This window comes from Rhamphochromis sp. 'chilingali' (genome assembly GCF_963969265.1).
Source record: "Rhamphochromis sp. 'chilingali' genome assembly, chromosome: 2".
NCBI lineage: Eukaryota > Metazoa > Chordata > Actinopteri > Cichliformes > Cichlidae > Rhamphochromis > Rhamphochromis sp. 'chilingali'.
In genome coordinates this window covers 44893786-44907621 of record NC_137930.1, presented here as the reverse complement: position 1 = coordinate 44907621, position 13836 = coordinate 44893786, and the positions used below count along the sequence as shown (strand labels likewise).

General features: G+C 41.5%; 1 protein-coding gene across 1 annotated transcript in view; it reads right to left on the bottom strand.

The window, feature by feature from the left end:
- cttnbp2 (cortactin binding protein 2) overlaps positions 1-13836 on the bottom strand; it is a 102808-nt gene that overhangs the window by 52668 nt on the left and 36304 nt on the right. Inside the window, exon 3 of the mRNA XM_080876021.1 lies at positions 2493-2723. Coding sequence (XP_080732147.1) covers positions 2493-2723 — 231 coding nt within the window. The remainder of the gene's footprint in view (positions 1-2492; positions 2724-13836) is intronic.

Here is a 13836-nt window from a genome sequence, read left to right as displayed (position 1 = left end):
TAAATATTGGTTTCACAGTTATCTGCAGGGCATGTGATGACACTGGGGCATTGTGAGACTTCTTTTTGCATTAAACCATCTGTTTTTTGGATGAGTTTCCTGTCGCAGCCAGTCCCAGCCAAACAGATACTTTTACTGCAATCCTTTTTTAATTAATTTGAAATTCCATTCACAAACTTTTCCTCCTTAAACCCCTAAAGAGAGGTTTTAAATCTTCACCTGATGACAACAAACACTTGTCAGTAACAGAGAAATAGTAAGACAACCTCTACATGTCACAGGTTACTTCTCTCACTTCCTGAAAATGTTCTAATCTTTGCTCCTAAACTGTAACATCTGATTCTAACTTCATGGACAGAAGCATCATTTGTCATTTTTCTATTTAAGATCTGGAAAATTCAATTTCTTTTAAAAGTTACCGTTTATATTTTTATGCCAAATAATTCAACAATCCACATATGGCTGCACATTAAGGATAACGCACGCACACACGCACGCACGCACGCACGCACACACACACACACACACACACACACACACTCTATTTAGCCAGCTTTCCTGTCAAAACACCGACTCCTACCTCTCCCTTCCTTCCACTCCTTCCTTCGTCCATACCTCCTCTCTGTGTATTTATGTGTGTGGTTACTTACAAAGGTTCAGTGTGGCTTCAAACTAAATCTGTGTTTCAGGGTTCATGGACAGGACATACACTTTAACAGAGTATTTTCTTTATTGTTCACACACTCAGTCCTCCAGCCTCATGTCTGAACACATATATGAGAGGAAAAAGAGAAACAGCGAAAATGGGACAGAGGGATAGCAGACATCTGGCTGCCCAGTTAATCAGGGCTTTCTAATCCTAAAGAGACCTCGAACAAACACACACTCAAATACACACACTGCATGTGCGTATATGAGTTTGTACACAAAAGCAGAACTGACACACCAGAAAATAGGTATTAGGTTTGCACACAACACAGACACACTGTTACTCCACTCTTCCCCCATTCATACAATACCCATGCATTCAGGAGAAACATTAATATACACAGACAAGCGTCGAATTTTCTCTTTCCCACAACTTCCTTTGGAGGATTTCAGCCTCAGAGATTTGAATTCTGTGTAAATAAACTCAATCTGTGGTCAAAGAGAAGATGCAAATAGATTTCATTAAACTTGACTGAATATAGCCACCTATTCACTACAATTTAACTTGAAACAAACATAAGCTCAGAAATTAGACATTTTGGAAAATGCGACTGACCAGTCTCTGCTACCGCAGCTACACGGCTCTAATGATGGTGGTGTTGGTTTTTCTGCTGGTCCAGCTCACAATGAAATATCTCAGTAGCTTGCAGTTAAATTCTCCAAACTTTCACCGTCCACAGGGCACGATTCCTGATTATCTTGGTGTTCCCTTGGGTTTTTTCCTAGCAGCACAACTTCAGTTTATGACAAGATGATTTAAAAGAAAAAAAAAATTGTGCCAGCCTTGGCTTCACTTGAAGACTAATGCTAAAAAGCAGTAATGCTAAACACTGCAGTATTATTGCTGGTAAGTAAATGATGTGAGCTCAGAGGCAGCTTAAGACATAAATATACTATTAAGTCAATGTAACAACATAGTGACTATTCATATCTTTCAGTCATATGACCAATGCAGAACCGATGACAAAACATGGTTTAACATACTAGAGCATTTGCTTCAAGACATTGTAGATCACCTCCCAACCAAAGAAAGTCCATGAACAAGCTACAAATTCTGACGCACATACAGCTCCTTCCATTTAAAGGCAAGAATTTTTTTTTATATCAAATCCAAAGTAATACTTTTGGAAAGGATACAACACAAATTTAATCAAAGCTTCTTTCACGCGTTCAGATTTAACAACCATTCGGCATTTTGGACACACAAACCTTGTAACTGTCTGGCAGCACAGGAAACACTGTTCTATGTGTTTCCCTCCTATAATGATTGGATATCATGTGACATTTATCAATGGGCAGTTCATGAACCTCTTCTAAATGAATAATGTCAACATTTGTTTGACTAATTATACAATAAGCGGTGCTGCAGGAAGCAACACCATAAATAAATAAATGCGCTAGTTGCTCTTTAATCCATTTTGTTCCGACGCCATGCAGCAGCTGATAATCGTTCCAGTAGATTCAGTTCTCCAAAGCATTTCTGCACAAGGACTGTTTACAAAACAAAAATCCAATTAAGTTACAGTAATTATTGTCAATGCCTGCAGTAAACATCCTGAGACGTTCAGCTTCCACTGTTGTGTCTGGTTGGGAGTTCTGGTTTAAAAAAGCAGAAGCGAAGAGATTGGATCTCATGTGAGAAATTAAATCTTTCCTTAGCAACCGTACAGGTGGCGTTTTAGTTTCACGGTCACAAGGCCATGCACTCTCTATTTTTGTTTTCAACTCCAACCTTCTCCACCAACAGAAATCCCCCCCCCCCCCCCCCCCCCGCAATGGCTTACCCTTTTCTGACGGCTTTCGGCAGCAGCCAGCTGGGCCGACATGCGCTCCTGCATCTTTCTGCAGTGTGCCATGACGGCCTCCAAGATGGAGATGGGGCTGGACCCTAGGGGACCCCGTTCCTTGTCTCCTCCGGGGACCCCGCCTTCGAAGTCCCTCTGAAGTGCCAGGTAGGGGTCAGTCAGGCTGTAGTGGCTGTACCGTTCTTGAAGAAAAACCTCCTTCCGCTGAGCCTGGAGGGGATATAGAAAAAAAGCAGAAAAGGTGCTATTCAACTTGTTTACACTACATGAGTAAAATGATTTTGATGAAAAATAATATATAGAATGTTTCCAGGTTTTCAACCAGAATCACACATATAATCTCATACTGTAGATATGTTATAGAATTAGCGTACAACCAGAAAACAATGCGTTAACTAACAGTACTTTGACATTGGTATAATGTAAGACAAAAACAAAAAGCCTTTGATAAGGAATGACGTTCTCTCCTTAACCTCATCCAGTGACCTAGATCAAAAGTGTACGTGTCAAAAAAGCACACGGGGTAACAACATGAAAGGCGTCAAACTGTGGTTTATTTTCTTCACTTTGTTAAGCATTCCTCAACTTTATTTGGAGAGCTCTCTGCTACCCATGGGAAATGTATGTCCCAAAGAGGTTGAAGCTCAAGCAACACTGAAACTTTATTACTTGACAAACTCGTCTGGTCCCGTGGCCGTCATCAGGGTCAGTTTGTGTCCCAAACAAACTCACCCATAATTACATTACAGTAAATAACAGCTAACGAGCAGGAGAGGACATATTTACGGTGATTTGGAGAGCTCAAAGCTTTTACCAGTCCACCATTAACACCCAACCTACCCCTACACAGTGCTTCAAAAAACAAAACAAAACAAAACAAAAAAAACAACAAGCAAAATAAAAGGAAGCTCAGGCCATGCTGTGGAACTACGAACCAACCAACTCTTCCCCCCTAAATGTTATTACCCCAACCGCATGACTCCACAAGCATTCAGCACTGAAGCAGGCACAACTGCGCTCAGGTTACACTGGTACATGGCGATGGGAGATACCTCTGACCAGCTCGGAAGACTGTACACACAGGAGGGCTGTGGTATAATAAGAGAACACGGCTATACTGGCATGACTGTTTCCATTCTTAACTGAAAACATGGTGTGCCTTTGCAGTTACGTAGAAGATCCTTTGCTAACTACAAACTTCAAGCAAGGCTGAAAATCTTTTCAGCTGCACACTCTAATGTTTATCATTCATCTTCCAGCTTTGGACTTCCAGTAGAATGTAAACAGAATGCTTAATGCTTCAGCAAATCAGCGTCCCAAGATAGCATGTCTTTCCAAACAGTATATGAATGCAGCAGACTGGTGATTGGCCAAAAAACAAAGCTAACAGCGGTAGTAAACATCTGACTTGTTTTCAGCAAAATTTTGTCAAGTGTATACAGACACCAGGGGAAAAAATTCACATTATCCGTGTGGCTTTAGAAAGTCTGGGTGTACACTTTTGCAGGTAAAAAAAAGAAAAGAAGAAGCTATCAAACAGAGCTGGCTGTACACACAGCAGGGGCAATGTGCTCTGAGTGAAGCACTAAAACTGCGACTCTACACTTGTGTTGGGTTCAGTAGTCAGTGTGTACCTATGTTAAATTATTTTTTTTTTCTAGTCATAGCCACAACTTTCCTGTTTACGTTACAGTTCTTGCCAACTTATCTTTTTTGCCAGCAACCACCAGGCTGACCAGTTGCTCTTCATAGACTCTCATTTTGCAGTTGGACCGACCCTAAAGACTCAGTGTTTCCCAGCCACTGTGCCGCAGCACATAGGTGTGCCGTCAGAAATGATCAGGTGTGCCGCGGAAGATCATATGGTTCCACCTGATTAGTACTCTAATAGTGCTAATAATATATTAGTTAACAATACATTAGCATAATAGCTTGCATGCTATATTTTCAGAGAGGAATTTGTTTTTCTTGATGTATATTCCCCTGAAACAGCTCACTGCATCAAATCCTGCAGGTTATAGAGGGGAAACATCTTCTGTAAGATCCAGTGTTTTTCACGGCTGCTTCAAGCAGAATCTGGCATTTATTAGCCTCAGTAACATTACCCCTGTTGAACCGGTCTTCTTTCTGACCGAAAACAAATGGCCATCGATTGGCCAAATACTGCCTAACCAAAATCCACTTGGCGGCAGTAAAGCGGCTGCAAACCTGCACAGACCATAAGTAGTGCTGAAAGAGTAATACATGTTTCAGGAATACACTGCAATAAAACAAAAGCCATCAGAGTTGGGTGAAGGTCGTCTTTCGATCTATAACATAACTGAGTCAAGGCATTTATGAAGGACAAACCATTTGATGTGCTCTTTAAGCAAAAAGGAGGTGCCTTAATCTAAGATTTGAATTGCAGTTTTGGAATGATTTCACAGTCATGATTCATATTGATCAGCAGTAGAAAAATGGAGAGTAATTAATAACTAGGGTTACTTAAAGGGTTGGGACTTAAATTTTATGTGGGGGGAGGGAAAGCCAAGTGTGAGACAAAGCCACAGACAGCAGGGACAGAGAGGAATGAATGGCAGGACGGAGCTGCAAGATGCGTTTCCAAAGAAGGAAAAGTAAGTCTGCAGAGTCAAACAGTAACACGCTCACATAAAGAGCGCAGAGGATAGAGATTGATGGTCAATTCTAAGAGCGCTGAGGCAGGTCTGGATACTGATGGCCGACTGTGAGCAGGCCAATATAAACATGCCCCCGAGGAAAGGTAGGTGTGCGTGACAGAGAGGAAGAAAGAGCATGAGGAACCGAAGAACAACAACAAAAAGACTGTGTGGAAAGACTGGAAAGAGGAAAGACTTGAGAAAAAGCTGAATTTTCTCACAAACACTTCAAACATGAAGATAATACCTGCAGGAATAATTTGCTACTTTCAATAAACTTTGAGTTGACATTAAAAACCACAATTATAACTAAAACAAGCAGTTTTCTGTATTTAATTTAATTCTAAAGTGTCTATAAAATGGTCCACAGCTGTTAAAAACTCAAAATTCATGTCTTTAACCTTTCAAAAATCAAAAATTCAAAAATAAACCATCCAGAACACAGAAATCAGCAAAGTGCAGAAAATGGCACCAGTGTCACATTCTTCAGTTTCCACACCAGAGGGAAGATTTTAGTTAAAATGGATGAATCTTAAAAACAAAATCTTAGTAAAAATACTTATTACAATATATTTTCTACTCTCAAAAATCTTTATTAACATCAGCTGGGTGAGTACTCGGAGTTTTGACCTCATACCATAGCTACTTATGCTCTGAAGCTACATAATCCAGCTTCAGTGAACGTATCATCTAAACCATCTTAAGGGAATCCATCTGTAAAGCTCAGCAAGAAATAATTAGGAGCAACGTAGCGCCATCTTTCAATTCAATTTTATTTATATAGCACCAAATCACAACAACAGTCGCCTCAAGGCGCTTTAAACTTCCCTTCACCTCTCAGGATCTCCCTGTAAATGCTCACATAGAACCAGGGGCCATTTAAGTCCAGTTCAGTCAGTCAGCGGCTCTTTATGCTCACATTAGGAACATTATTTATCAGGCTAAAGGTTTTTGGGTGGTTAGGTGAGCATTCCCATTAAATATGAGTAAACTATTCATTTCACAAGCCTCAACTTGCTAGCATGTTGTTTCTTTCCTTTCTCATTATTATTAAAAGAGCCGTTTATGATACGTGAGTAGTTCAACAACTTTTTCCTCAATCACCTCTGTTTTCCCTTCGTATTTAAACCTGTGAACCAGATCATCAAGATTTCCTGATTGGGGGCGGGGGCTCAGGATCGTAGGTCACCCTATTTACAGAGTCAGGGCTTGGACCAATAGCACGAATCCTTTGAGACCTCTTCAGCTGTCAAATGCTAAGCTCCCCCGAGGCTCTTAATTCCATAGATACATTGATTATCACAGGGAAGCTACAACATACAATAGGCTTTGAGGGGTATATGCTTTAGGAGCAAATCCATTGATAAAAAAATCTGTTTTTCTTTTCTTAAAAAAGATAAAAATTTAACCAATATGTTCTGGTCACCTGTTTGATAATGCTGATGAATAATAGTGGAGACAATATTAAACATATTCTTAGAATAAATGTTTGTAATAAACATGCTGAAATAAATTAATAAAAGTAGGGCTAAATCACCCTTGAACTGTAAGTTTCCAGTGACTTTAGGATGTAAATATGGCTAACATCCCTATATTTTAGTTACAGTACATGTCATGAGCCATACCCCTGAGGTTTACTAAGGTTTAAGATAAGATGTTTATATATTCTGGTTTGGGAAAAACAGAGGGGTGATTATGCGCTAGTAACTCTAGAGTATTTACTAGTGTAGCATTGGTGGTATGCTATGAGTGAGATGTCAGTATTATTAGCATCAACCTTTATAGGCATGCTGCACTCGCTGGGAGATGGGGTTCAAAATTGTGGCCAGAAAAAGAAAGATGGTCTCAGAAGAGCAGTAGGGATGGACTAGAAGAGAAGGACGAAAAAGGAGAGTTGTAATGAATAAAAATCAGGGAAAAAAGAGAGAAACACTGAAGTGAAGGAGGGAAAGAAAAGATCTATTTGAAAAGAAATCTGGAGAGGGCAATCCAGACATTGCATGGTGGAGAAAGAAGCAGCATGTATTCTTGTGACTTGTGAATATCAAGTCAGCAGTTGGCTCCCAACTCAATCCATATAAAAAAAAAAAAATTCAAACAGAGGAGCTGTTCATGTCCGGAAGAACACACACAAGCATTAGACCAAAATAGAGGGATGTGCTTTGAGGGCACTTGATTTGAGTGTGTGTTGCTTGAGATGCTGCTTAGCTCGGGAGTCAAAAAAGGGGTGTGATAAACTGATAAAAAACTACTATTCACATGATTCATGAACACCTGGATGGGAGGTATATCCTAAAAGGCTTTGTTTCAATGAAAGGTTTTTTAAAATAAATAAATAAATATATCTGATGTGAAGGTTAACTTTATTCCGATGAGTGATTCAAGAACTATAAACACAGTCATGTGTCTAGATTCCAAAAGACACCTGTACAGCTCTTTCTGCTTAGCATGCATGTATATGTATATGTATATAAAAAAACACCCAGCACGCCCCTGCGGGCGGTTTATCCTTCAAGCTCGGGTCCTCTACCAGAGGCCTGGGAGCTTGAGGGTCCTGCGCAGTATCTTAGCTGTTCCCAGGACTGCGCTCTTCTGGACAGAGATCTCCGATGTTGTTCCTGGGATCTGCTGGAGCCACTCGCCTAGCTTGGGAGTCACCGCACCTAGTGCTCCGATTACCACGGGGACCACCGTTACCTTCACCCTCCACATCCTCTCGAGCTCTTCTCTGAGCCCTTGGTATTTCTCCAGCTTCTCGTGTTCCTTCTTCCTGATATTGCTGTCATTCGGAACCGCTACATCGATCACTACGGCCATCTTCTTCTGTTTGTCTACCACCACTATGTCCGGTTGGTTAGCCACCACCATTTTGTCCGTCTGTATCTGGAAGTCCCACAGGATCTTAGCTCGGTCATTCTCCACCACCCTTGGGGGCATCTCCCATTTTGACCTCGGGACTTCCAGGTTATACTCGGCACAGATGTTCCTGTACACTATGCCGGCCACTTGGTTATGGCGTTCCATGTATGCCTTGCCTGCTAGCATCTTGCACCCTGCTGTTATGTGCTGGATTGTCTCTGGGGCATCTTTACACAGCCTGCACCTGGGGTCTTGCCTGGTGTGATAGACCCCAGCCTCTATGGATCTTGTGCTCAGAGCTTGTTCTTGTGCTGCCATGATTAGTGCCTCTGTGCTGTCTTTCAGTCCAGCTTTGTCCAGCCACTGGTAGGATTTCTGGATATCAGCCACCTCCTCTATCTGCCGGTGGTACATACCGTGCAGGGGCCTGTCCTTCCATGATGGTTCCTCGTCTCCCTCCTCTTTCTTGGGTTTCTGCTGCCTGAGGTATTCACTGAGCACTCGGTCAGTTGGGGCCATCTTCCTAATGTATTCTTGGATGTTCGTTGTCTCATCCTGAGTCTTTGCTTGGCAGTTTCCAAGGCCTCAGGTATGGACAGCTTGCTGTATTTCTTAGGCACCTTATTTGTCGCACCTTTCTGCAACTCCGTTAGTTGGCTAACCTCCCTCCGTGCTACTTTGATCTTGCCCTCTAGCCTCCTTCTCCATGGAGGGTACTGCCCCTTGTCGCTGTTCAACTTGTAGCCAAGCATCTCACTGATCACTGTTGCCGTATTGTAGATCAGCTTGTTAGTGTCGGTAATCGTGGTTGTAGGTGTTGCCCGTAGTGCTGCATTAACATCATCTAGCAGACCTTCTGAGGGAACTGGTAACCGGCTACGCGGGATCCAGGTTTCAAGCTTGGCCATGATCCTATTTTTCAGGTCAGTTCCTCTCGCACTCAACGATCCTTCTCCTATCGCACTTGGGGCTATGTACCCAATCTCGGGTGGGGGTGATGATATCTCCCCCCTGACCTGGCGTCCTGACTCCTCCTTGCCGTAGCATTTGTGTTGTACCTCGTCAATCTCTAGCTGTGAGAGCAGTCCCTTCTTTCGAATGTTGGAACACTGAGCTACTAGTTGTTTCGCCGTCATTGTGGATGTTGGGTATCGAAGAATCCATAGGTCCCTCATCCTATTCATGTAGCCCCTTCCGCCGGGGTTACTTGCGTAGTAGCATTCCAACAACGCCCTGTTTTCGTCCCTTGCCCACCGATGCCTTCTTGTTCCAGTAGCCCACTTTTCGTCAGGGTGCCCTGGTTCCTCAACACCTGACGCGGACCTTGTTGATCCGGGCGACGTCCGAGCCGGCATGCCTTCATATTTATCTGTCTCGCTCATGTCTGCGGTAGGCTTGCTTAGCATAGGGGGTCTAGCCTTAGGACCCTTACTGGATACAGACGCCCCAGGCAGGAATCGAACTTGCGATCCTCTGTTCCAAAGGCGTGTAGTCTAACCACTACGCTATCCAGCTGCTCTATATATATATATATATATATATATATATATATATATATATGTGTATATATATATATATGTGTATATATATATATATATATATATATATATATATGTGTGTGTGTGTGTGTGTGTGTGTGTGTGTGTGTGTACACACACATTTTTATAAAGCCTCCTGTCATTAACAGCCAGCTGCTGGTTGTTTTTTGCCCTATTGAAAAGTGACTCATGTATTCAATCGTTATATCACCAAAAAACACCAAACACCTTCTAGTTCCAGCTTCTCAGATGTGATGATTTGCTGGTTCTCTTTCTTGTTTGGAGTTCAGTATTGCGTGTTGGGTTGAATAGGATGACATCAGATGATTGATTTGTGGCAGCAGTTTCCTTCCCTGAACAGTACAATCGATCAATTGTACCTAAGTTGAAGAGCTATCAAAGAGCATTCTAAATATTGGCTTTAACCACTCAGGTTAGTCTTATTTCAGTCAATCAGTTGATTATTTAATTGTTAGAATAAACAGTAAAAGTCAGTGTCAGTGCTGCTTTGTTATAATCATAAGAAAACAGACACTCAAGGATTAGATCCGTTAAACAGAGTAAAAAACCAAAATATAATTTTGTCTAACAATTAACATGATTTATTGAATTGTTTTCATCTAATAAAAGTGCTGCTAATTAAGTCTAAACACATTCATCATTACTGTCAGATTGCTGTTTAGTCCACACTCTGCCTTAAAATTATTTCTTTTCCTTTCATGTGTTATATTCAAACATTTGCCATTATTTAGGTTATCTGTCTTCATGAGAGTATTTTGTTCTGATGGATTGTCCTGTTTATTTTCTAAAATGTAGCCATGTAACTACCTTTGGCTCATTTTAATTACAGTCCTTATGCATAAGTATAAGATGATCATAGATACATAATACTGTATAGTATAGCTCGCATCATACACATTGGGTGTTGGCAGGGGGATATCATACCATCCAAAAGCTCTCCAGTCTGTTTGTGTGTGCATTTGTCACCAGGGGGTGTGGATAGTCCCTCGGGATGAACTGACCCTGGGGAGGATGGAAAATGTCTGCAGTACCATCTGTCATTCACATACATGCATGCACACACACACACACACACACACCAATTAAGTAATCTTCACTTCAACTGTTTTCTCTCAAATTATCTATCAGTGAGCTGATTTGGGTGTCACATTTAAACCAGAGGACCCTAACCTCATGTATTAAACCTAGGTTATGTTAGCAAGACGGAACCAGTAACTCAATGCAAAACAAGCAAACTAAAGATAAAATTCAATGGCCAGTCTCTGGGCCTGTTTGATTAGGGCTTTGGCAATCAGTTTCACAGCAACTGCCAACAACCTCTATCCTCCACAAGCAGTCGAAGAATTGACACCTTTCCCTTCTGGTGGTTGCAGATGGCCTTTAAGTAGTCTGTAGGCCTGTGTCAGTGAGGCTTTATACTAAAATGAGGAAGTTACAACGAATGTTTGAATGTGTATCTTGCCTGCATTCACACTGTGGAAATGTAAACATTTTGGATGTGAATTGTGGCATTAGGTGTATCTAAAATGTCTCACTAAACTGTACATCACATTCATTTTTGAGGTTAATAGCCAACTGTTTCCAGAGGACCAAGGCAATGCAGGGGGTAAAAAAAAGAAAAAATAAATAAACTTTAGAAACTCAACTAATTCATTCTACTTAGGATATGGTTACCAGGTCCCCACTATGGACCCAGGCCTGGGGAGGGAGATCGAGGGAGATCTTCAGCTGGTCTTAAATCATGGAGCCTGACCAGGCACAGAATAAAGAGGTGGGTGGTGAGCCCATAGGAGGGCAGGCTCATGCCATATGGATTGGGTGCAGTGTGTGTCTATCAACGGTTGGGGCAGAGGGTCTGTTGGTCAGCTGCTAAAGCTGGCTATTGGGACATTATCTCTCTGGTGGGGAAGGAGCCTGAGTTGCTGTGTTTGAGGGTTAATAGATGCTGGCTAGATATAATTCGGGCTCACCTTACCACATGGTTCGAGCTCTGGAACTAGTGTCCCGGAGAGGGGTTGCACCCTGTTCTGGTGTTTGCCTCTAGCATCTGCAGTGTGGACACTGTACTGGTCTGATGGGGTAAAGAGGGAGATGAGAGTAAAAGCAGTCTAAGCCCCTAACCTAACCTAAGGTAATGACAATAAGATCGCAGATTCAAGCAGTGGAACTGAGCTATCTCCAAAGGGTGACTGGAATCAGCCTAAGAGATAGGTTGAGAAGGAGTCCTTCAAAATGACTGAACTCCCAAATGAGAGTAAAGCTGCTACTACTCCGCTTCGAAAGGAGCTAGCTGAGGTAGTTTGGGCATCTAATAAGAGTGCTTCCTGGTTAAACCATGTAAGTCAAATAAGGGTGGGGAGGGGGAGGTCTGAGCCTCTCGGTTATCGGTAAAGGACGGATGGATGGATGTCATATAGTGGATTCATGGCCCAGCTATTATTTCTGCAAAATATTTCATATTTTAAAACTGTTGCTTAATAACTTCTTCATACATGCTGAAAAAGGTAAGGAATATGTAGGTTCAAAGAGCTGCGAGGGGTATCCCCAACATTTTAAGTCAAATGTAAACACTACATATGAATCCCAATCAGCACACAGAATGATGAAGTGTGGTGGTTTACTGTAACACTGAATTAGAAAGCTATCCTCACAGTGAGTGAGAAAGAGCATCTGACACTTGATGACCCACAGTCACGAAGGATTTATCTTTGCTGCAGGGATCAATATGTGCAAAAGGATTAGATCTGACATAGAAGAACAGATGACTGTTGCACGCTGCAGGAGATATGGTGGACCCATAAACAGGGGAGATGGAGGATGTACAGTATAAATTAGAATAAGATAAAAGAGGAAAGGAAACTCAGAGGTCAAAAGAGAGGCAAACAGAATGTTTTAAAAAAAGTAACTATCAGAGAGAATGTGAGAGATGTGTGCATTAAAGGAGAGAAAGAAAGGGAGGATAAAAGGGAAAGATGATAACAGGTGAGAACCAACAAAGCAGATGTTAGCTGTCACCTATGCTGTGTTCACACGCAGCTATGACCCCACTATGAGCTGACAGTTCAAAGCTTCGGAGAACTTGAACAGCATCATGTTGTCAACCAACAAAAACTCAACCAAAACACAGATCATCCTGCATTTCAAGGTATGGCAAAGATTCAACATTGTGTATGAGTTTCAGACTCAAATGAGTTTTTCTCTCTTTTTTCTCATGAACTGATGATGTGTGAGTCAGTGTTTGGGTTAAAAACAAACAAAAAAGAAAAGCCTAGTATGTTTTCAAAAGACCATAATGAATATTTATGGGTTTTTTTGCCTGGACTAGAATTAAAGTTACTTCTCACAAAACAAGAGCAGTTATGGTTTCACATTAAACAAATTAAAAACAAAAAGAGTTTTTGCCATTTTTTCATTTCTTTGTTTTTGACTTTCTTTGGTTATGTATATTTCTTATTTTCTGTGCACTACAGGTTACTGTCACCCGTCCCTGAAACTGGTAAAAATGACCAGATCAGTCCTACAGCAGATCAGCTGTATCCTACCTCACAGCTGGTAACATTGCTGTAAGTTAGGAAATTTCCCCTGTTTCATGCCATTCTGTGCATGAAATGTGTAGCTGCACTAAATATTTTAAGACTTGTGCAGCATGTATAGCCTTGGCATTTGCTCCAACATGAGAAGCCAATTAAAGTTTGATGAGGATGTACAAGCTTGACCTAATTTAAAAGAAACCCAGGATGATTTCCACCAAACAGTGAGTGGCAAGCACAGTATTAATTGTTCCAATGCATATGTAACAGTACGCTAAATAATAATTATATTAAAATGAAATGAAAGCTGAAAGCACAGCCAAATATATCATGATGTGCGTGACATCACATCTGAAGGCTATTTAACTTGACTGGTGTCAGTGGGAGCAATTCAAAAATCCATCACTCATTTATCTTTCCATCAGTGCTGTTAGCAGAGGCATAGCACTGACTGTACACTGACATCAGTGAGGAACCAGGCCACTCTTACATAACCAATCCAGCAGAGGAGAGATAACACCAGCAGTTACAGAACTAAAATGATTGGCTCCTGGCTTCCACCCCCTACATTTTGTATTGTGATGCAGCTTTAGAGGTCAGATGCACATGTGTCATAACCCAACAACTGCAGGCAGAATTGTCCATATTATGCACCCCAGTGTTTTGTTGTATCATCTTATCTTCAGGAACCATCACAAAACAGAACCACACTGATATA